This window comes from Cheilinus undulatus, linkage group 8, assembly GCF_018320785.1.
Source record: "Cheilinus undulatus linkage group 8, ASM1832078v1, whole genome shotgun sequence".
In the NCBI taxonomy this organism is placed as follows: Eukaryota; Metazoa; Chordata; class Actinopteri; order Labriformes; family Labridae; genus Cheilinus; species Cheilinus undulatus.
This window is the reverse complement of record NC_054872.1, coordinates 6091882-6117247: the sequence shown is the minus strand read 5'-3', so window position 1 is coordinate 6117247 and position 25366 is coordinate 6091882. Positions and strand designations below refer to the sequence as shown.

At 41.1% G+C, this 25366-nt stretch overlaps 1 protein-coding gene across 1 annotated transcript in view; it reads right to left on the bottom strand.

Annotated features, from left to right (window-relative positions):
- tgfbr2b (transforming growth factor beta receptor 2b) overlaps positions 1-23972 on the bottom strand; it is a 69472-nt gene extending 45500 nt beyond the window's left edge. Inside the window, exons 1-3 of the mRNA XM_041793156.1 lie at positions 23723-23972; positions 3198-3342; positions 2888-3081 (exon numbers count right to left, since the gene is read on the bottom strand). Of these exons, the coding sequence (XP_041649090.1) occupies positions 2888-3081; positions 3198-3342; positions 23723-23807 (424 nt within the window). The 5' untranslated portion in view covers positions 23808-23972. The remainder of the gene's footprint in view (positions 1-2887; positions 3082-3197; positions 3343-23722) is intronic.
- Positions 23973-25366: the final 1394 nt, after the last annotated feature.

The window sequence follows — 25366 nt, the reverse complement described above, 5'->3', positions numbered from 1 at the left end:
CAACACTTGGCATTGGACTTGTTGATGTGAGGCTTGCATGCTGCTGCTTGCCCAGGGAAACCGATTCCATGAAGCTCCTGCCGCACTTTTTGTTCTTACATTAATGCCAGTGGAAGTTCAGAACTCTTCAGCTGTGAAACCAGCAGAGTGTTGGGGACTGTTACGCACCTTGCACCTTAGCAGTCATTGATCCCTCTCTGTGATTTTACCTGGTCTTCAGCTTCATGGCTGAGTTGCTGTTGCTCCTAAATGCTTCCACTTTCTAATAAAATCAACTACAGTTGACTGTGGAATATCCAGCAGGGACGGAATTTCACAAACCATCTTAATGTAAAGGTGGCAATCATCACAGTACATGCTTGAATAGAGATTGCATGGCTAGGCGCTTGATTTTATACACCTGTAGCGGCAGGTGTAGCCAAATACTTTTGTCCATAAAGCATACCCTGCTGTAGCATACCTATTCCATCCCGTCAGTGCCAGAGAACTGTACCGTGCTGAGTGCCCTCTAAAGCTCTCCAGCAGCAGCAACTCATTTATTCTTAGTGGATCACGTCTTGGGTCTGGTCCATGGCTTACACTTACAGACACAAGAATGCTGGTTATTGCTGATCAAGAGTGTCTACATCATTTGATACATGTAGATTTCAGTTTTAACATGTTATAACTGGTTAAAAGACAGTTCAGAGAGCTCTTCCAAATACATTTGAGTACAAATGTACAGCATGACGTGTTGAGCAGAGCGCCTTAATGATACAGAGACTTGTGGAGAGATGAGTGCCACCATAGCAGTCTACCTGACTGTCACTCACCACAGAGGTGTTCTGTGTTGACGGGGTCTGCTCACCATGTGCCGGAGATGTTTCTGATTTGAGTTAAACACAGACAGGAAACCACATGTCTGAGCTCTCCAGCGTAGCAGGCGGACACAACCACACACGTATGTGCTTAAACATTTAAAGGCAAGGACAGAAATCCAGTTTTTCTCCTTAGCAGAGTGAGGAGAAAGTCAGGCCAAACACACACACACACACACAACGCTCCCAGCTGAGTCTCTGACCACGGAGGAGGATTCCCCCAGCGTTGCTTACATGTGACGCAAGCACATCATTTCCACTTCCTGTTTGTGATGATTGTGCTTTCTCTTCACAGGACAGCAGTGACAGTAATGAGGTCTTAACACCCACGGCTTCTGAAGCGCATGCGAACAGCACCACATGCCAAAAAACACACAGAGTTTCCTCGTCTGTGGTTGGAGAGAAAGTTAGAGGAGGAGGAGATGACAGCGCGGGGTAATGATGATTTAGAGATAACTTTTAGAGAGTCCCTGCAGTAAGAAACTAATAAAAAGCAGGGACACACTTGGTTACTTATTGATGGGTGAAATATGAGGATGTACGCTCTGCTAATGAAGACAGTCTGACTAACAGGCCATCTGTCTGCACACATAACCTGCAGATTTTACAGTTGATCAGTCAGACATGCTGCAACAGATGTATTAACTCTTTGATGCACTGGGTTAAAAAGGGTGTAGTCAACATGATCAGTCTAATTTAGTCCTGTGCAGACACATTAAAAATATTCAGAGCAGCAGTAAACATTAAAGTTTTGTTTTAACACTAGCATGACATTCTAACTTCTTGTGCCACTAAATCCCATTTTAAAGCAAAACCAAAAAAATCGTACCCAGTGAATGGCAGATGGACTGCATTTATATTTCAATTATCTGGTCATCTCACCATTTAAACATGCTTAGAGCATGTAATGTGTTCTCTGACTTGATATGTTGGATTATTTACTAGTAGGTAAGGGCAACCAGGCCTGTGCAGAGCATGCTTGTCCTGTCCCCTGCTGGTCTGCTCTCACATACACTATATTGCCAAAAGTATTCGCTCACCTGCCTTGCCTTGCATATGAACATAAGTGACATCCCATTCTTAATCCATAGGGTTTAATATGACGTCGGCCCACCTTTTGCAGCTATAACAGCTTCAACTCTTCTGGGAAGACTTTCCACAAGGTCTAGGAGTGTGTTTATGGGAATTTTTTGACCATTCTTCCAGAAGCGCATTAGTGAGGTCACACACTGATGTTGGATGAGAAGGCCTGGCTCTCAGTCTCTGCTAAAATTCATCCCAAAGGTGTTCTGTCGGGTCGAGGTCAGGACTTTGTGCAGGCCAGTCCAGTTCATCCCCACCAAACTCTCTCATCCATGTCTTTATGGACCTTGCTTTGTGCACTGGTGCACAGTCACTGGAACAGGAAGGGGCCATCCCCAAACTGTTCCCACAAAGTTGGGAGCATGGAATTGTCCAAGATCTCTTGGTATGCTGAAGCATTCAGAGTTCCTTTCACTGGACTAAGGGGCCAAGCCAAGCTCCTGAAAAACAACCCCTCACCATAATCCCCCCTCCACCAAACTTCACACTTGGCACAATCCAGTCAGACAAGTACCGTTCTCCTGACAGCCGCCAAACCCAGACTCAGCTGAGTCTAATAGTCACTGGCTGCAGGATAGATTCCTCGTCTCACTATGTCTCTCCCCATATAACCAAACCTATGTCTAAATAAAGGCAAAAATATTTTGGATCCTTCCCTGATCATCCACTGTCCCCCACAGCAGAACTAGCACAACATTTTCATCATGTTTCTATAGTTTTCTTTTCAGTTTTGCTATTCTCTTAACCATCTCCTGTTATTTAGCATGCACATAAAATTACGGCCGGAAGGTGACAAGAGCTGAGAGACTCAACCAGAGCAGAAATATGTTCAAAGCTATACAGGTAATAAAACTCTTCATTTATTAGAGTTAATTATTACAGATAACCCTGAAAATAACACTGGATGTCTTTGTCCTGGTTAGAAAGGCTTGTTGTTGTGTACTCACTGGGGGAGAATATCAGCAGGTCGTTGCACTCTTCCTCCTCAGAGCAGGAGCAGATGTGAGCCATCCCGCTCGTCGTGTTCTTCTCCTTCATCACACACTTGGAGCTGTTGTAGTCGTCCAGCATGATGCCATACAGAGGCTTGGAGGGGTCGTGACACAGAGTTTCGATAAAGAAGCCTGTTTCGTTCTTTCTCCTGAGAGACAAACACATCAACAAAGCAGATTTAGTCTTAAAATGTTATGACTGTTTTTTGTTGTGTATCAAATCAAACATCAGAGGTGAAGGCAGCTCGGCTTCTCAGGTACCTACCAGATAGAGACACAGACCTCGCTGTTGTCCCCACAGATGGATGTGATGGAGCAGTTGCTCATGCAGGTTCCTGTCCCGCTGCAGGACGACATCTCTACATCACAGAACCTACAGAGCTGACTCATGGGGTAGAGCTGGAGCAGACCTGCAGAACACACACAAAATATCCATCAGGGTAGCTGCATTTACATAAATTATGTGACAAATATGAATCTTTACTGACCCAACTCAAACTATGTTTCAGGCTTCTACAGACTTTTTCTCTCTAAGAGAATTAGAATAAAAGCTTTGGTATTTTGTTCAGATTCTCAGTAAATTTCCAGACCAACCTTGTGGCTTGAGGTAAGGTTAAATTCCATAGATATCAATACTCCATACCAGTGTTAATTTTGACAGCACTTTTTAATTTAGTTTTAGTTGTAGTCTTTTGCCAAAAATATCTTTTAGTTTTAGCCATAATCTAGTCACCTAAATTGTTTTAGTTTTAGTTTAGTTTTAGTTGACAAAACTTCCCAACATTTTCGTCAATGAAATGTTCAGTAAATTTAGTCAACTGATTGGATCTTTCCCCAACTTACCCCACCACCACGCAGCAAAAGCAGTTGTGATTGGATCTCCCCCATATCTCATTCCACCTTTCCACACAGCCAAAGAAGCTGTGATTGGATATATGCCTCACTTGCTCCTACTTTCTACATGACAAAATTAGGTCTGATTGGATAAAGTATCTGTCAGACATTTTTGTCTCGTTTTTATTTGTTGACAAAAATGTCAATCAATTTCATTTTAGTTTTTGTCCATGTACACTTGTTTTTATTAGTTACTGTCTAGTTTTCATCAGGGGAAAAAAGGCTATTAATGAAAACTATAACAAAAATAATTAGTCAGCAAAATTAACACTGCTCCTTACTGATCTGAGTCCTTATCAATAGCACCATCAATACTTTTCAACTGTTTGGTGGAAAGAAAAATAATAAGAAATAGTTACAACAGATGTGGTCTAAGCTGAGAAGTTCTTGACTTGTAAAGGTCTTATCCAGTCACAGTTACAGTCAGTTACATCTATTTTATATCCCTAATGCAAAGACATTTCTCATATTCACAACTGCATTTGTTAAAGTTTCATCCTCTGAGCTATCCCACCTTTCAAAGCTGTCACTATAAAATCCATATTTTAGGAAGGGTGCCTACTTTGAGGTAGGTCTTACATTTAAATTTTAACTTAAGCGGACTTGGAAACTATCTCAGCTGGTGCAGCAGCACTAGGGTCAGCTACGTTTGAACTTATGCACAGCTGGTGTGACCCATGGTAGAGCAGCGAGGATGAGGAGCAGATGTGCAGATGCCACTGTGCACTGAAAGCATGGAGCTTTATTGAGAGCATTAGTCGAACATACAGCATTGCTCTTCACATTAGCTTTTGTACAGAAACACTTTAACAGTCTTTCTTTTCAAATGTTTCACACATCTCCAAAATCCCCCCTGAAAAGTAGACAAAAAAAAAAAAAAGTTTCTTTGAGCTTGACTATAAGTTGCTCTGAATGTTTTTGTGGTCAGTGAAGGGGTGGCACAGCCAGCTTTCAACACTAAAGCTGAGGTATTATCACCTCATAAAGTCTGCATGTGCAGAGTGTTAAGCAGACATGGAGGTTTTGTTTTCTGCTCCTCAGTGATCCACTGTGTTTGTTGCTTATGTTTGGCTACTCTTTGGTGCTGGCAGGGCGTGTACAGAGAGTTTATTTGAGCCTTTTTAGAATAAAAACAGAAGCAAAATGCTTGAAATAGAAAATAATGGTCACGAAGTGTAGTAAACCTTATTGAGCTGCACTATAAGCTCCACTGGGAGCTAATTAGGAGGTTTGAGGACTTGTTATGTAAATCAGATACACATCAGGTTTGAAAGCATCATTTACCTGAGTTTAACCAGCTCAGAACCGTAACCACCTGTCAACATAGACAGCCACAATCAGGGAAACGCCACCACCAGGCTGAAGTACACATTCTAACATCAACCTCCTCAAACATGCTGTAAGAAGCTGAAGGAAATCATAAAGTCATACAAAAATAGCCCCAGACCACACGAAACGATCGACACAGACAACCACAGCTGCATAAATAGGCAGCCAAGTGACTGCAATTTTATAGATCAAACCACTTTAGATACATAACCGAAACCTCAGCCATCCTTTTTAAGCCTGCAAAAACACCGTGCTAAAGGGATTTCCTGAAGAAGCAACAAATAAAGTTTCTTTGATTTTAGGCTTCATGAGAGCATCAGATACAGGATGTGGAGTCTTCTGATCTGTTGTGAATACTGTTGTTTTCCTGTAAAATGTCAAATTCATGTTTCAGGTTTCTGACATGACTAACACGGTTTACTATGAGCACAGGAACAGACAGAGGATAGTGACCACTCATGACCTCTTTTCACTTGTATTGTCTGGGCTTTACATGTCAAACCGGTTAAAGCTGAAATCAGCGTTTATGATCCTGAGCCCCATATTTAAAGTAAACTGTTCCATATCATCACCTGGCTGGTTTGCAGGTATGCATGTGGCAGAGTCGCGTGCTGCCTGGGCTGGCAGTGTAATCAGTACAATCTTATCCCTGTCATTCTCCTTAGCATGACTCTGATCTCTCTCTGCTCCCTGACCTGTTCAGACCTGCCGACGGAGAACAGGCTGTGTAGCAAGCATGCCATAGCCCGGCTGACTGGTGTTTTAGTGATGCACAGACATTTCAGGTCAGATATCTGTTATTTTGAGTAAAATCTAAGTTTTGAATTTGTTCTAACTCGTTCCACAAGGGAGCTCAGCCTTCTAAAGAAAAGCTCATGACCTTTGCACAATGAGTCAATATTTTGATCTGGAAGTACGGTATGTGTTAGTGCTGCAAAATCAGGTAAAATGTGTGATTGCAAAGGTGCAGTGGTTTTTCTGCACCTTTTTCCATTTTTTGTCACTTTAAATCAGTTTTTACAGCTACAAACTAATTTTTGCAACTTGTTTTTGCCAGATTTTGCCCATTTCTGCCACTTTTATCCTGCTTTTTCCCATTTGCAATCTTTTTCTCCTTTTTTTTGCTCTTTTTCTGCCACTTTAACCCAGTGAATGCTGCTTTTTTATTCACATTTTTGCCTCTTTTTGGTGCTTTTTCCTATTTTAGTCACTTTTCACTCATTTTTAGCCACGTTTTTGCCGATTTTTGCTACCTGGAACTAATTATTTTTGGTCTTTCTCAACAGTTTTTGCCACTTTCTGCCCTTTTAGCCCCTTTCCTCCCCATTTTTTGTCACTTTTCACCTATTTTGCCACTTTTGACCATTTTTGCCACCTTTAACCTATTTTGCTTTGGCTCTTTGGTTGAGCAGGGTTGAGCAGCACTGCCTTAGAGGGTTAGGTATATTGCCAATCTTTTACAGTTCTGCTTTCAAAATAACTTAATATTTTACCATATATATATATCTATATATATAATATATCTTTTTCCCTTTAGAAAATAAAGGTACTTCTACAAAGTGCAATAGTGGCATTGTTGAAAACCTTATGGCCTTTCTGCAGACTTTTTCCCCCTTTTTGGATACTAAATTTTAAGCAAAGTAGCCGTACTTTTACTTGAGTACAACAGTCGTGTCGTTTTTCCACCTCTGTAAATAAGGGTTACCTTCTTAGCCTGCTGAGTGGATTCCTGTTTCCAACTTTGCACTTATAAGAGGATCTTCAGCAGAATAAATTAGTTTGGTATAAATATGATAACAACACACAGGGCCGCTGTATTTGTGGCTTTGGGGAAATTTTGATGTAATATTCATAAAACATGAGTTCTTTGGGCTATACATTTGTGTGCACAGGATGTTGACAGTTATTTTGGAGACAGATTTGACAACTCAACTGCAGTTTAAGTAAAACTGAAATACATCTATATGTGTAAAAAGTGAATATTGATGGATAGGGAACACTAACCTGTTGCTTGTCTGATTATTTCCTGTTATTTGAAGGAGTGATATGATCACATACCAGGCTTTTTTATCTAAAGCTCAGTTTGATTTTTGAAATGACAGAAAAGCCTTTTTTTCCATGTGAGCTTTGAGTGGAAACACGGCTGACTTACGGGGTGGGTTGTGGCTCTGTGTATTGTCTGCAGGTGTTGTGGTGCAGCGCGGTGGTTTTACAGTTGGAGAAAGTCTCCCTGTGCTGGGAGGTCTAAGTTTAAGCCTCCATGTTGCCAACCATCTGTGCTGGTTCAGCTCCACCGAACCATACACTGTGATCATCCCAGATCCGTATGTCTCAGTTTTTCCTACACTTCTGAGTGGCACTGACGTGGTTACGGTTCAGGTCCTGGTGATACCCGAGTAAGCAGCCGTTCCACTTCCTCCTCTCATGCAGTGAAACTGTTCATTGAGACTTTATTTTCAAAGAAGCGACGAGTTATTTATTGCTAGTATAGTAAATGTATAACCACTATTAGTTATTATAATTTGAACCCAAATTGCTTTTAAAGAACAGTATCCAGAAGCGTCATTAAGTTAAGCTTTGAACAAACACCTCACCCAGAGCATGACCTTGCAATCATGTGGTTCAAGAGTGTAAGGAAAAGCTTCTGATTAGGAAAGTTTAAGCAAACATTAGTTAGCAGAGCTGCCCAATAAGACAAAAGAATATCAGGCCAAACTTCACAGATACACAGTGCATATTAAAGGGATATTTCAGTATTTTTTAAGGCTAGGCTGTAGAGGTACCTAGCAGTAGTAGTGGCATTAGCTTAAGTGATTTTAGTGAGTATTGCTTCTTTCAGAAGGACTCACTGGTTGTACTGGTAGGAAGCTTGGCTACAGCAGGGGTCATCAGCTACATTTGTACAAGGGCCAGCTTTTTCCTAAACACGCACTTTGAGGGCTGAACTTTCAAATAATTGGACATTTTTAAAAACTTTAAATTAACACATTTTTTGTTTGTTATTATTTTCTTTCAAATGTATGCAATTTTTAGGCTGTAACCGAGAGATCAGTTAACGTTGCAAAGCAGATGGATTTGCTTGTTTCCGTGTTTCTCACTGGCGAATCTATCTTGCAAAGCTCCCGTCTGAACCGTTTGGGCCCGGTTAGAAAGCAACAGGACCAATCAGTGCCGAGGGGCAAGTTGTGACATAAGCAAGCAGCAAGAAGAGGCCAGGGTAATTACGGCTGAAGAGATTAGCGTAGATGCTGCTACAGCGCCAGTTTTATCAGAACTTGACGACATTTCTTTGTTAAAAGAAGAACAAAGAACAGCAGTGAGTTGTTTTCTTTTCAAAAGTGACAAAAGCTGTGTACTGACATGTCTACAGTCGCCATGGTTCGCTTTATGCAGTTCTCTATGGAGTTTACTCCTCGTTTAGGGCTATGACGTCACGTGTTATGTTGCTCTGATTGGCCCATAAAGATGTGACAGACAGAATGTTGATCCAATCACCCCCTGAGTTTTTTGTTTCAAAAGCTCTGCACTTTCCTAAACACTGTCTATGGGAGGTTTACCAGATGACATGTCATCTGACATGTCAGGTTAGAGATCAGTCCCTTTTATAGCAGCCAATGAAGCGACTGAGATATTTCAGCTGAATATTTCTATGGCTGTCATGTTGTCCATCACTTGGCTCAGTGCTAATATTGTATATTCATAGGTGAAAAAGCTAAGTAGGAATATTGCTCTCCGAAAACACAAGAACAGACTGATAAATACGTGTTTAACATGCATTCTATTTGCTTATAAAGGAGGATTTCTGAAATGTAAAGTCACTCTTGATTAAATTCTTTAGTCTTAGTTGTTTTGGAGTTGTTTCAATACCTGTAGGGAGTTTACAGCAATAAAAAAAAAAACACCCCTTTTTATTTGGATGTTTTGAATTTGATAATGTTCCAGGAGCCGGATGGGGAGATGCGGGGGTCCTGATGTGGGCCCTGGGCTGCCAGATGAGGATCACTGCTTTACAGAGTAACAGATGGTTATCATTTCTCTGTGAACTTTAGGATTTTTTTTGGTAAAAATGGGACAAAAAAGCAATGTTGGCTCAACAGTTCTTATTTTTAAAAACTTTTGAAGCATTTCATTTTTTTAAACCCAGAGAGCCTCTGTGTTTTTATCAGTACTTTGCACCGCCTGCTTTGGCTACTGGTTACATGCTATTGCTTTACAAAACCATGACAAAAATGCAAAAGCTTTCTGGGTTTAAAGTACAGTGCTTTAACATTTTTTGGTAGTGTGTATGTTTGAGTCAACATTGTTTTGTGGCCCATTTTTTATCATAACCTCATTAAATTCCAGGGAGAAACTATACCCATCTGTTACACTGTACAGCCTCCTGGCCAGTACAACCAGTGAGTTTCTTCTTAAAGGAGCAATGCTCACTGAAATCACTGGAGGCTAATGCCACAAATACTGCTACTTACATCTTAGGACTCAGCTTCAAAAATACTGAAACATCCCTTTAATTTGTGATGTAGAAGGTGGGAGATCCACTAAAGCAGTGGTTCTCAACCTCGTCAGCCTGTGACCCCCAAAATAAAGGTGCCAGAGACCCGGGACCCCACTGTACCTGAAGGTGGTTAAACACAGCCATGAACATTCAAGAATAGTCATGTGAAGACAAGACCATCCATAAGGGGGCATGAGGGGCAGAGCTTTCTGGGGCCTAGCCGAACTGGGGGCCAGCAGAATCACGGTCATTTGTAAAGTTAGAATGTGGTATTTTATATTTAACCTGATTAATACTTTTATAAAAGAAACCAATATCATTTTAATTTATTTGTGCAGTAAGTAGCCCCCTTATAATGTAAATCTTTTTGTTAAAAACAGAACTAAAATACATTAAAAATAGCTAAAATGGAAAAAAGGTGGGAAAGGTGGTGACAATGGACTTTAAAAGTAGAAGAAAAGGGTTAGAAGTGCCAAAAATTAGATTAAAGTGGCAAAAAAGGGCATTTTAAGTGGTAAAAGGAGATTAAAAAGTGGCTGAAATGGCATTAAAGTGGCAAAAAATAGGTGGAAATTTGGTGAAACGGGATGAAAAATTCATAGGAACTGGTAAAAAAAAAAAAGGGTGAGCTGAGGCAGAAATAGGCAGATTTGGGTTAAACTGGCAAAATGGGCATAAAAAATTGGGAAATGTGGCATAAAAAGTGGTAAAGGGGGTTATTATAGGTCAACAGAGCCAGCAATAGGCTGAGAGTGGCAAGATTTGGTTTAGAACTGGCAAAAACAGGCAGAAAAAAGTGGTGGGAAAGGTTTAAAATGGACAAAAATTGGTTTTAAGTGGCAGAAATGTGGGAAAAAATTGGTGGGGAAAAAGTGATGAAAATGGTTTAAAATTTAGTAAAAACTGGTAGTGTGATCTAACCAATATTTTTAGTGTTTTTAAGGCATCTGGAGACCCCCTCTCAGTGTCTCACGACCCTGAATGGAGTCCCTACCCCAAGGTTGAGAACCACTGCACTACAGAATAGCATGCCTTTTTGCACGTTATTGAGCTCCAAAAAATAACAATTAAACACCAGATCTTCAGAGCTCATGCAAAGGGGGAAATGTTATTACTTTTCTCTGCAGACATAACTAACCTTTCTTTTGAATTGCATTGCTGTAAATTTCTCTGATGACCCCTTTAGTCGTTATCACTGATGTGAAACTGGCCCGTCTACACAGTTCAGATCAAATCTGGGCCAAAGGTGCAGGTACAGCTCAGACTCACATCTCTGCCTTTAAGAGCCATAGAGAAAGGATGTTTGATTTGACAGATAGTCACTTCACTGTGATAAAAGGCCAACAAAAAACCACAGCAGCCCTCACAAGTCTGAAATCTAAGTCCAGACAATCCAGACAAATCCAGACAAAACAAGTGCATGCAGTGCAGTCTGTACTATCGTTAAATCTGGTGACCTGGCAGCACGTCTGCAGAGCCGAACCGTGAAACCCGACCACAGGAGGACTCGCATGAGTTCTCATTACTCTCCCTTTAAACTGCTCCGATTCTCTTTTACAGTGTGTGTTTATATTGGTGGGTGTGAGCGTTTGTGGGACACCCGATCTCACTCTCTGTAGGCGGGTTTATTCATTTAAAAGGGAAATACAGTTAATACACTTACAGGACACATTCTTCACACTGAGTCGAGAGTCTGGGGCAGGACAGAGCGTGAAATAGCAAAGCCCTAACACCCACTCACAACCTCCGAGACGAGTAAAACCTGCTGATTTAAAGCAGCACAGCGCCGCAGAGACAGAGGGAGTGAGGAGGGTGAAGTTACACTCTGTAACAGTCAGTGCTGTTAGTCTTTATGGTGTTGTCTAATCTTTATTGTACCTCTGTGCAGCACTGATCATGAATTAAAGGCTCATTATCAGACGGGTGTGGTTGTCGACCTGTTGTTGCTGGTGTTGATGAAGGAGGATAAAGTAAACTGATAAAGGCAGCTAATGGGACATCAATCTGATACACAGGCTGCTTTAGTTCTGATTTGTAAATGAATGAATGGAGGGAAACCATGCAACTTTAAACTTAACCCTTATATTTTCCACAAGATTGCTATAAAGTTTTTGAGCACTTCTCATGGCTGATCTGAGCAGATGAGGAGTTTAAGTCTTCTGCAGCAGCTAAAGCAGGTGTTATAAATGCTTTTTGATTTTTCCTCACAGTCAAAAGTGATGTGTTTTAATTTAATCTAAATGCTGATGTGCTTTGGATTAGATTCCCTTCTGCAAGTCCTGCTGATTAAAAAAAAAAAAAAATGTTACCACACAGAACCAGCAAGACCCAGTAGCAAGCTTAAACATTATCGGCATTAGGGTTTTGAAAAATGCGAGCAGGGTTTCGATCTCCACCCCTAAAACAGACAGTAGACAATAAAAGTGCAGTCTTAAAAGCCATGAAACAAACCGCCTTTATATCTGTCACCACTGCAGCCTATTGGTTAACCTGAGTTAACCTATTTATGGCAGATTAATGAATGTGTTAGCATTAGGGCTGGGCAATTCATTGAATTATAGATTAAATCCCAGTATGGCCTATTGCAATTTTCTAATTGCAAATGCAATATTACTTTAACCTAAAAATTGTAGGGATGGGGGACTGGAGCCTATCCCAGCTGTCAATGGGCGGGGTACACCCTGGACTGGTCGCCAGGTAATCGCAGGGCTGACATATAGAGACAGACAAACAGGCACACTCACTCTTATGGGCATTTCAGAGTCACCAATTAACCTAGTAAACGTGTCTTTGGTGGTGGGAGGAAGCCGGAGTACCCAGAGAGAACCCGCACATTCACGGGGAGAACAAACAAACTCCACACAGAAAGGCCCTGAGGCACCACCCTGCAGCCCCATATACATAGGATGAGGAACTTAAATAAGAATTGCATATTAAAATGCAATATTTGGGGGAAAAAAATCACAATTATATTATTTTTCCAATTCATTCAGCCCTAGTTAGAATCAAGCTAAAGAATTTATAAGACGATTAACGTCCTTATCCACTGATACTGTGTATCTGTCTTCATAAGACCAAACTACTTGAACTGCCTTCAGACAGTATTCATATTCTTTACTGACTCAAAAACTGTTAGTAGCTCTAACTTTCATTCTCCTGAATATGTCGTACATATAATTCCTCTACAGCACTGTCTCTAGTAAAGGATTTTATCATGTTTTTGCTCCATCATCTTGACTGTGTCACCTTAAACTTAAATGTAAATGAAACTAAAGTTAAGGAATTTTGCTGCATACCAGTGTATGCACGTATTTCTGCTAAATGCTGCTATTTGTTGATTAGTGTAGACCCTCTTTTACGGTCTGTTGTTTGTCTTTCTGGTAAGAGAGAAGTTTGTAATTCAATGGGAATTCTGGTTAAATAAAGGTTAAATAAAACAAACTGAGACATCCACATTTTCTTCATCACCAAATCCTTTAAGAGGATGTTTATGTCAACAAGAAGGGGAAAAGCCGTTAAAGGGATATTTCCGTATTTTGGAAGTTGGGCCATATGAGGTATGTAGTAGTAGCAGTGCCATTAGCCTCCAGTGATTTTAGTGAGCATTGCTCCTTTAAGAAGGTCTCGCTGGTTGTACCAGCTAGGAAGCTGGGCGATACAGCGTAACAGATGGGTACAGTTTCTCTGCAGATTTAGCAAGGTTTCGGTAAAAAAGAGGCCACAAAACAATGTTGGCTCCCCACCGTCAACATTTTTTTGAAGCATTTTATTTCATACCCAGAAAGCCTCTGTGTTTTTGTCTCTATTTTTCCATGCAAGAACACGTAACCAGTGGCCAAAGCCTGCATTTTAAAACGGTTACAAAAAGCTTTCTGGATATAAACTAAAAGCTTAAGAAGTTTTCAATAGTGGATTTTAGGGGTGTAACAGTACAGAAAAATTTCGGATCGGTATGTACCTCGGTTTTGAAGTCACGGTTCGGTACGTTTTCGGTACGGTGATTGAAGCAGATAAATAAATTCTAATCTTACTTTTTTAAATGTATTTGTATTAAAATAAACAGGCTGAATAAATTACATTTAAATGATAAAAAATGCTGCGTCCTCCCTCCAAAAGTTCTTCAATGATTAAAATATTAATAGATAAATACATTTTTGAATAACTAGGTCATTTTCATTGGTATACTGACATATTTTTACCCATTCTTTAAACACTAAAATGTCCCAGCTAACTCAAACACACCATCACACAACTGCAAGTTAGCTTGTTAAGTATGCAAATTTGTGTCTTTTTTGCCGATTTCAACAGACTTCAGCACTGGACTACTTTTTCAACCAATGGGACCTACTACAAAGTTTGGGAGAACTTTTCACAGCCCATCTTGGAGGATAAAGAGATTGAAGTGTGAAATCTGAGGATAAATGTACCTATGAAGCTGGCGGCTCTTCTAACTCCACACACGCCATCACTCTTCTTTGTTTGTTTTTGTAACCATTTCTTCTTCTGTAATGACGGTTGTTGGCAGCTTTTAGGCTCATTGCGGCCACCTGGATTGAAGTGAGAACTCGACTTTTTTTAATACTCAGACGTATTCGTCGTATTACTGCGTGCACGGAACGGTGACGGCCGTACTGTGACGGTACAGGACAAATACAAATACTGTTACACCCCTAGTGGATATGTTTTAAACATTTTTTAGTGGCCCATGTTTACCAAAAACTAAACTGCACCCATCTGTTATACTGTATAGCCTAGCTTCCTGGCCGGTACAACTAGAAAGTCCTTCTTAAAGGAGCAATGCTCACTGAAATCACTGGAGGCTGATGCCACTATGCTGCTACATACCTCATATGGCCCAACTTTAAAAATACTGAAATATCCCTTTAAAAAGGCACCGCCAGTCACTTAGCTCATTGCTAATTCTCACTCATTCATTCCTCTTGCTAGCAACTTCCCAGCACACATCATACAGGGATACTCAGCCGAAGTAAGAGAACCATAGAAATGATGGGCTGTTGTTTCATAACAGGGTGGGCCTTCAGGCCTTCACTGAAGATATACTGTTAATGCATAATATGGATGCACGTATGAAGCGGCATCACTTTCAACTATACAACAAGCATCACTAATGCAAAATATAAACATAGAAACAGGACAAACAGCCAAGTCTGAATCAGTGAGTTTCTAGCTTTAGTACGTTTGTTACAAGCCTTGGAATAATGGCCAGTCAAGTCAGCAAGCCGTTCAGGTTTAGACACATTAAACTTACACAAATGTATAATCTGCTTCATATTTACCAATAGTTTGCTACACAATTCTGCAGCTCATTTTAGTCATCTTAGTTTTGGCATTATGCTTCATCATAGAGAAAAATTCTTAATTCATTTTTAGCATCAGATTAGTTGTAAATAACAGCACTGCAGTTTGAAATTCCAGCAGATTGAGCTGCTGCAGAAAGTTAAAGGCCAACCATACAGGAAGGTACGTGGGGATATGTGGGTCATGTTTCCAGCTGTTTAAGCACTTTGACTTTCTGTTTTTACTACATTTGATTTTCCCTGCCGATGGCTCATGCGTAGGAATAATAGTATGAAAACAGCAGTGACGTGAGTGCGTCACAGGAAGGCCGAGGAGGAAAGTGTGGACTGTCATTAACCTGCTCTTAATGGCTCCTGAAGGGACCGTCACTGAAATGTGAGATTGTGTTGTGCTTCTGTTTCTGCAGGAGGGAGCTGGTCCTACTGACCTGCTTCCATCTAGCATTTAGAGTAATGAATAACTCTAATAGACTCAGTTTGTTAGATAAACATTCTATGGTTTTCTGTAGTTGAAAATGCTGCATTGTGCTGCAGGAAATACAGTGGTTTCCTGAAACGACTTTGACCTAATTAATAATTACCATTTATAATTCCACAGTTATCACATTAGGTGATACTTATCATGCAAAAATACTGTTAAAATGGCCTCACTGGAACAGAAAAACCAACACAGTACACCAGCAAACCTCCTTTTGGACTATTATTAGACTCACAGTTTGAGCACAGTTTTTCATGCAGTCAACACCTATCCACACAATAAGAAAAAAAAAAACAGCCACAACACGTCTTCTTCATCTCCTGGAAAGCTGAACTTTGTATTCCAACACTGAAACTTAAGTTAAAATTCCACCTCAACCCTTCAGCTAAAATATCTATGCTCTTTTTCTATTTCCTCCCCTCTACTCCTCTCCTATCCTCCCTCCCCCAGAGGATGTGAGCTCATTCTGGACAGGAGGACAGACAGGAAACTTCACAGCAGTTTATCAGTATACAGGACGGGCTCCTCCATACTCCTCCAATATGAATATAAAAAGACAAACCTGTACCCCAGGCAGACGGTGCCACTTAGTGGTGGGCGTATCGATCCTAAAGTATCGATATATGGATATTTACAAAGTACTCATTTGGTATCGAGCACTTTTTAAAAGTATCGATATTAAATGAGTACTTTAAAAAAAAAAACGTCTAACCATGCACCCCATCTGTTTGTTTGCAGACGCTCTCTCCTGTCTGTTGTGCCAAATGTCCACTGCTGCACTGTTTTCCGTGTCACATGACTTTGGCGACCAATCAGATAGAGCAAACATGCACATACACACTCAAGGCACACACACACAGTTATTCAGAGTCCTCATGTCCGTATCAAACTGGAGAGAAAGGCAGAAATAAACTGCTGCAGCTTTATGAAATATCACTCCAAAAAAATGCAAAGGTGAGTCAGCATTTCCAGTGTCTAATAAGTTTTTTATCTCAACGTTATAAAAAAACTGATGCATGAAGAGGATGTTAGAGTCATGTCTAATCTGCACCTCTCACTTTCCGACGAAAGACATTGATGGTGTTTTTGAGCCAAAGCCACAGCTAGTGCTGTTAATCATAAAAACCAGGAAAGAAAGAAGTTCTGTAGCTGACTCTGATGCATTTGCGATTAATTTTCATTGACTTTGAGAGTGTACTTCTAAATGTGTTCCTCTTTATGCCTGGGTAAGATGTGACCAAAATTATTATTCACAGGATTTCATTTCATTTTTTCACTCTATTTATTTTTATTTTTATTTACGTGAAAAATAAAAATCAACTACTTCAGGTTATGTTCAAATACAACTCTGTTGTTGTGTTTTTATGCACTTTTTGTCACGTTGCCAAAATTTAAAAGGGAAACCATAAAAAAAAGTGTAAATTTTTCATCAAATTGATCTGCAGTGGTTTGAAATTTGACATTACCAGCTGCTTACTGGACATCAGTGCTAGTTTTGGCAGCTATTTTTAATACCTCTTCAGTCAGGTGTGTCATTTCAACCCTTTTTAGTTTTAGTCTAGTTTTAGTCGGCGAAAACTCTAAACATTTTAGTCTAGTTTTAGTCCATAAAAATTCCTCACATTTCAGTCTTTACTTTTAGTCCAAGCATTTATTTTCTTGTCAGTTTTAGTCATCACAGATCTATTTTGTTAGTTTTAGTTTAGTTTTTGTAATGGAAAAAAGGCTGTCGACAAACAGTTTTAGTCATAGTTTTAGTCGATGAAATTTACACGGCTGGATGTCAAACATGTCCGGCCCGACAACATTTCTTGATTTTAAAATTTGGCCCAGTTGAATTTGTAATTGAATAGCCCGGGGTCAAGATATGCATAGTGACTGGGCGTGCTAAAATGGCTAATTCATGACTGACAAGGGAAATAGGCAATCATTTTAATAATTTTAGGGTGGCCAGTCAGATTTCAGGAGGCCCTGGCTACCACTTGCTCCAACCTGGAGTATCAACTGTACTGCTGTTTGCTGCCTTAATCTATTAGGGTGTTATAAATCAAGATATTATTATTTTGGTTGCCAATATATTTTCCATTACAGTGTTGTCTCGATTTAGTCACAAAAAACATTTATTCTTGTCAAAATGTTTGTTTACAGAATCAGAATGGGAGCACCACCTTGTGCTGAAACTAAGAAGAAAAGCAAAAGTTTCATGCTCTAATGTGGACCATATTTCATTTAATTTGAAGGATTTGTTGCAGGTCAAAAAAAGTGCACCACGAGCCGCATTTGGCCCTCAGGCCATAGTTTGGACACCCCTGGTTTAACAGGTGACTTCTGCTGCTATCTCTAGAAACTTTGGCTACCTACAAATGTTCATGACATCAGAACCGTACTCAAAAGGCCATGTTTTGAGCTGTTTATGCCAAGCATCCAAAGTGCAAAAATAAAAACACGATTTACTCTTGAGCTATTTTTTTGGCCTGAAAGTAGAGAAACAGCCAAAAAAAAAAAACACAACTCAGTGAAATGGCAGCAGGCAGGAATCAAAAAAGCCTCCATCTAAAGCCTGGACGAGTAAAAAGTTAATTTCCACAAAGCTGTCTGGTTTGGTTCAGTAGTTTTGCCATGGTTCTGCACATTAAACTCCAGTGTTTCCCCCGTTTCTTCAGGTGATGTTATCCCAGCGTTGCACGTTGTGATGGAAAGTCCATCACTTTAAAGTTTAAAGAGATCCAGATCTTTTGGCTCAGCTCGGTAGAGCTGGTTGTTTGGCTCCCAAAGGGCTCAGTTAGGCTTCTAAATGCGGAATAAATAACAACAAAAAAGGAGGAAAGGTAACTGGCACTCAAACGACAGCAAACATAGAAGAGCCCTGCATGAATGACTCTCACCCCACAAGATTTAACACTGTTTCAACAAAAAGCAGGTTTATGAAAATGATGATTTTTTTTTTAAACTTGTAGCTTTCAAATTCTGCTTCCAGGTGTTAATGTGTAGATAAAGAAACAGTTTGTTTCCTGTGTGAAGCAGTTTCTTCCTTCATTCTAACTCTAATAGAGCAATAGTGTTGAATAAACAGCTGAAAATATCTCTACGTGGTCTTTTAGCTCTTACCCTGTCACTGAAACGAGGGGAGACAACTGGCAAGAGGCAGCGTGGGGCTACATAACTGGCCCAGCAGGAGGCTCGGCTCTCTCCCCCTGCTCCTGAAAGTTATCCTCCCACCTACACTACAACTCCCTCTTAATCCCCCTCTCCTCAGCTTGGCTGTAATCCTCTCATTCCTCCCATCTTCCTGTGCTCCCTCTCTCTCTCTCTCTCTGCCACCTCCACCCCCTTAGAGAGTCAGTGAAGCAAGTCCAGAGAGGAGAGTATGAGGGTAAGTCGACTAATATGGTAAAATCAAAGACAGACCCTCCAGAGAGGTTAAAGTGGATGACCCTGTCTCTCCCTCACTGGTCCTCTTCTGCACTCTGAGGCCCAGTAGAGTCAGTGTAAACACAAGAGAGGTATCAGGATCACAGGACTGTACAGGCCCACACAGCCTCAGAAACAGTGTTACTTACACTGGGAGGAGCTCTAAAGGGGTGAAAATGTTTCACCACCAAAAAAAACTCTCACACCCTCTGTGTCCAGGTAGAAATTTCACTCTCATTCTCCTTTAAATGCACTGTAGGTTAATGCCACCACCAGGGGGCTCTCTATCAGAAACTCATGACATCACAGGTAGCAGGGAATCATGGGGGTGACTCCCCAATCAGAAACATATAAGACCCTTATGCTATCATCATAAAGCAGTCTTACACTCCATACTGAGACCAGCTAATGTTAACCGTCACACACAGAAGCCCTGCTGTACCAGTCTAACTGGTGTTGGATTAACTGGTGCTAATCCTGGCAGAACATCTTGGGGTTTGGGTTTTGAGGACCTTTATTTACCTTCAGAACTACTTCATATATGCAATTACACTGACAATTTAAGAATGCATAAGTGTCTGCAGAAAGTTTGTTGTTGTTTAGACCAGCCATAAGATACAGCAACAGAACAGCAGCGTCCAGTGACAGTTTCATGTCACCATGAAAAGACACGTCAAAATTAACCCTCAGAGAAGTGTGTTCTAGGCTCTATCTTTGCTAGCACAAGGACTGGGAAATGTGAAGATTCCCTGGAAAGGAAGGAAGAAGGACCCTTCCTGTGACAGCCTGCTGAGCGGATGGTTATCCACATCAATTGAAAGCAAACAAAGAAGGAAGAGATAAAAACAACAGAGTCCGGGGTCTGCTGTTTGTATAACCACAATGTCAAGCTGCTCCGGGACTTGGAGAGTGGTGAGCAGCTTCCTCCGGGCCGAGGTGTTACAGAGAAGTCAGAATAACAGCGAGTGTGTAGTGGTTGGTCGCAAGGAGGGAATGTGTGAGGAAGTATGTGTGTGTGTTTTTGTCTATTTGTGACACACACAATGCTGCGGGACCACACAGTGCACGTGGTATGTGGGATTTCCAGGTTCAAAATAGGTCTCATCGTAGGAGGAGGGCAAGAACAAACAGCCAAAGAGAGGAGGAGGAGGAGGAGGAGGGGGGTGGGTAAGATATAGAGAAGAAGAAGAGGATTATAAAGGCAAAGCATGACAGGCACGTTCAAAGGCTGAACTTCTCTGTGTTCACACTGCCCACCTGTCAACAAGCGTGGGGAAGTTCCTGTGGTTAACCGGTATAGTGGTGTTACTGTTTGACCAATGGAAAGTCGCCAAGTCTGTTAAACTGCAACTGTTAACACGCGGGATCAAAGAGCTGAGGAGGGAGACTGCCACCATACTCGATTAGAGCAAACTGAAGCACATTACGTAAGGCTGGCCTCTATGTTAGTAAGCTCTGCTTTACCTTCAGAGCCAAGAAAACACAGGTAGAAGCCACAAAAATCTATGCATGCATCCTTGTCAACTTTATGGACTCTTTAAGAGAGTCATGAATCTTCTTTACTAATGCAAAACCCCTCACTCACATCTGCCTTCTGTAACAGTAGGATGGCAGCTTTAAGACTGCACTGGCACATCTGTATTTGCACAGCTATACTGGGAACACTGAAAGTCTACATCATAACCATCTCTATTTCAGCTCTACTGGTTACCAGTTAGGATCCTCTACCTTGCTGGTCTTCGCTGGTTGAATAAGTCTTTGGAAAAACTGCCTTTTCCTACAATGCACCTTGAGCAATAAACTTGCAAATCCATCTTGCAAAGCTCTCGTCCGTTATATTTGTGGCAAACTAGATGTTATTTGGACCAATCGGCATCATAATCACAATTACACCACATGTCTTTATACAGTAAAGAGTAAGAAACAACATTGAAAGCTTTTCACGGTGGAAAAGGTGTTTCCACCCTTCTGCAGACCTCCTTCGCCACGAGTTTGCAGGTCTTGCGGGGGTGTAATGTGGGTCCGTATACAATGGGAGCTAGTGGAGCTGTTAGCTTGGCTGTAGCATTGGTATAGCAGCAGTTTAATCAAACTGGACCACATTTCTTTATTAAAACAAGAGCAAAGAGCCAAACTATTAACTGCTCTTGACAGAGAAGACATTTTTGCTTTTCTGGGAATCGACCCACATCATAATCAACATTTCCTGAACTACGGTAGCATGTACTGATAGGTTTGTTGCAGAGCTGCACATGTGTGCTACAATGTCACGTTTTGTCACTCTGACTGAAGTCCCACCTTCCCAAATGCCTTGATAGCAAGCTTTCCCAGGTGACTGTGAAATATCCATGCAATGGATAAATGAAACAGTCTCTCTGGTGTGTCAGGTTACTTGGTCATGGGATAGCCTTTAAATAGAGCAAAAAATAGTCACTGATATCTCTATAACCAAATTTAAGAGGATCATAAGGAACATGTTGGCAGAGAATTTCCATAAAGGTCACTGTTCATTTGAAGGCTTGTGATTGACCCATGTTACATGGCTGAATCGTTTAAGTGTTTTGTGAGGGTGTGTGACTGCTGCCTTTTCCTTGTCTTTTCTGTGAAGGAGACTTCCTGGTAAAATAAAACCTGTAAACTGATATTTGACTGGAGCAGCACAAAATCATATGTGCAGCTCAGTGTTGTTGAAATAAGTGCTTCTCAACTGCCAGGTCTCAACCCAACAGTGGGTTGCAGAGTTGTGTTTCAGTTCACAACATTGATCAGCATGCTATGAGGTGTAGTCAAACATGGGATGATCAGCATTTGTCTGAATCGAACAGTCATGGATATATCAGGCAGAACCTCTTCAGTCAGGTGTGTCTTTCTCTTTAAAGCATCTGTTGAGACCGGCTCATTCACTGGTATTAGGGCTTTTAAATCTTTCTATTTTGTGTTTAGACCAGTCTTTGTCTCATTCTGCATTTTTGTACCAGTTTTAAATAATGGTTGTTAACTTCTTGCTTTTTAATCATAAATCATGACAGGAACTTAACCACAAAAAGGAAGTTGTGTGGAATTGAAAGAGTAATGAAGACAGATTAAAGGGATATTTCCGTATTTTTGAAGTTGAGTGGTATGAGCTACCTAGCTGTAGCAGTGGCATTAGCCTCCAGTGATTTCAGTGAGCACTGCTCCTTTAGGAAGGACTCACTGGTACGCAATACAGAGTAACAGATGGGTACAGTTTTCCCTCCAAATTTAGTGAGTTTATGGTAAAAAATGGGCCACAAAACAAATGTTGGCTCAAACGTACACACTATTGAAAACTTTGATGCATTTTTGTTTTTACCCAGAAAGCCTCTGTGTTTTTGTGACTATTTCACAATGCAGGGTTTAGTTACATTCTCTTACATTGCAAAATAATGACAAAAACACAGAGGCTCTCTGGGTAGAGAATAAAACGCCTCAAACATTTTCAATAGTGTTTACATATGAGCCAACACTTCTAAATTCAGGGTAGAAACTGTACCCATCTGTTACGCTGTATAGCCTAGCTTCCTGGCCAGTATAACCAGTGAGTCCTTCTTAACCCCTTTAAGCCTATAGTATCATATTTAGTACACACCTTTATGTGATCTCTATCTAATCAATATGATTAATAAATAACTTATAAACCTTTTGAAAACAATCTGGTTAATAATAAAAATGCCCTCCAGTGGATTATCAGTTGTCAAAATTGCCTAATGTATCAAATGTGATACAAAAAAATATATTGATATATGAAATTTTATGGGTTTTTTTCTCATTTTTGGATGTTGTCATATGTCATATGTTTTCTTCCATTTAAGATGCAACAAATGCAACTTTGCCCATTATATAAACCTGGGGGGTTGCACTTTCTTAGAAATGTGGGTTTTGATTTCTCATTAAGGAGGTGGTGGAGGGTAGACCGGTTCAGAACCTCAGGTTAAAACCTCCTAATGTGCTCAAGAAGATGTCAGATATAACTTTGTAAGGCATCATCCACAAAGCATCTTCAGCATCTAGGCCTACATCTTACTGTGGAGAAGCAGCTTTTACTAGACTTTAACTAATATGGTCACTTGGATAGCCAGTATATAAAGACAGACTGATTCATAAAGGAGACTTGATCCAGTCTTGAATGGTCAGTACTGCAATCACAGAGGACCAGTGTCAAACAGGACTGGAGCTGAATCTGCAAAGAGAGCTCTTTAATAGAGATAACAGCTAACACAGAGCCAGAAACGTGTCCTAAAGTAAGAGGAAAAGTTTAAAAGCCCTACTGGGTCGGAGAACATTACGCAGCAGTTTGCAGCTGGAGGCCGATGAAGTGAGAGCCACATGATAGTTATTTCAACACAGATAGGTCAATTATGATGCTTATTTAAGGTAAATGTTTGGTGCAACTTTAAAAGCCTGCCTGAGACTCTTCAGCATCGCAGTGGGAGTAAATAATCTTTACATGAACAGATTTAGTCAAGCAGCTTTGCAGCAGTGTTTTGGAAAACTCCTTTCAGATCATGACTCCCACAGTGGAGCAATGAATGTTCACCTTCAAGTGGAAATAACCTGTCTTTTGTCCTCTATCTGTAAAAATAAATATAACTATGTATCAAAGTGAGTAAGAAGCAAACACTCCGAGCAGAGCAGCGTGTCCGCGCTGTGAGTCACCTGTTGCGCCTGGCTGTCCTCGGCTCTCCATGCGTAACGAGCTGGAGAGGAAGTTTCACGGGATCATTACACACACTCCGTCCAAGTTTAGTAAAAGTACACCAAGGCTCATATAAACGACGAGTGTGGCGACTTTAAAGCAGTACGCACACAGAGAGCTGTAGAAGACGAGTACATGCGTAACTCACCGGCAGTCTCAGAGCCGAGCAGCACACAGAAGGCAAAGATCGATAAAACTCCTTGTAAAGATAAAGAAGAGCGCTGTCCCGCCATGTTTCCGCGTGTTGTGTCCAAACAAACTCTGTCATTCACGTCAGAGGAGGAGAAAATGAGCGGTTAGGGTTCAGTGTTCTCCCTCGCTTGTGCGCTCCACTCCGCTCAGCAGCTGGAGAGTCACTGCTGAAACATCCACACACCCACACTGTACACAGACGCGGAGACATTCACTCTGCTCTCTGACAGGAAACTGGAAGAGGAGGAAGGACTCTCTCTTTCTCCTCCTCCTCCCTCTGTGTGTGTGCGTGTGTGTGTAATTACTAATCCAAATACTGGGTATGGGAACAGTAAACAGCTCTGTATACATGAACATAGACTCAGGGAATGAAATGTTGACATCCCTCTTTCTGGAATATCACAGAGCCTCTACAGATTTTGAAAAATAAGCTTAGAGTTAACAGAGTCTCTGACAGCTCAAGAAGAAGTTTCTGAAAAATAAAAACTTTTCTCAGAGTCAACACTGAGGTTTGTCTGCCCTGGAATTAAAAGCAGAAAAAGCTTTTAAAACATCAGTGAAGGGGCCTTGGATGAGACATGTCTACCCACTCCTTTGTGCCATCACTATCAGCAGAAACATCATAGTCTGTGTGCACAGAAGGCATCATAAACTTTAATGTGAAATAAACCACATGACTATTACAGCAACAGGGACTGTAATGACATTTCATTCAAATTCATGTACTTTAACATGGAGTTTGCCCCCTTTTGCAGATTCACTCTTCCTGGAAGGCTTTCCACTAAGTTTTGGAGTGCTTCAGAGGGAATTTGAGCCCATTCATTCTGCAGAGCAGTGGTTGTCAACCTATTCAGCCTGTGACGACCCCCAAAATATAGGTGCCAGGGACCGGGGACCCCCACTGTACCTGAAGGCAGTGGTGTGGGCGGGGCGGGGGGGCAGTCGTCCCCCTCGTGGCCCAGTTGTTGAAAAACGGGCGCTAAAGTGCCCTTTTAGGAGCTAAAACGCACGCTAAAGTGCCCTCTTAGGAGCCAAAATGCACGCTAAAGTGCCCTCTTAGGAACCAAAACACACACTAAAGTGCCCTCTTAGGAGCAAAAACACACGCTAAAGTGCCCTCTTAGGAGCAAAAAAGCATGCTAAAGTGCCCTCTTAGGAACCAAAACACACATTAAAGTGCCCTCTTAGGAGCCAAAATGCACGCTAAAGTGCCCTCTTAGGAACCAAAACACACACTAAAGTGCCCTCTCGGGAGCCAACACCTTAAGTGCTTAAGTGCCCTCCTGGTTGGCAAAACACACTAAACTGCCCTCTTGGCTGGTTAAAACACACTAAACTGCCCTCTTGGGTGAAAAAAATACCACTTAATTGCCCTCTTTGCAAATGGTTGGTTAAAAGATGATAAACTGCCCTCTTGGGTGGTAAAAACGCGTGCTTAAGTGCCCTCCCAGTTGGCAAAACATTACATAGCAATGACTTTTGTGTTGGGCCCTTTTTTGATCTACATTGAGCCAGAACTATATCTCACAGAACCAGTTTGGATTATCTGGTGCTAATGTGGTGTTTAAATGCACTAGAATAGAGGAAATGGCATCTACTT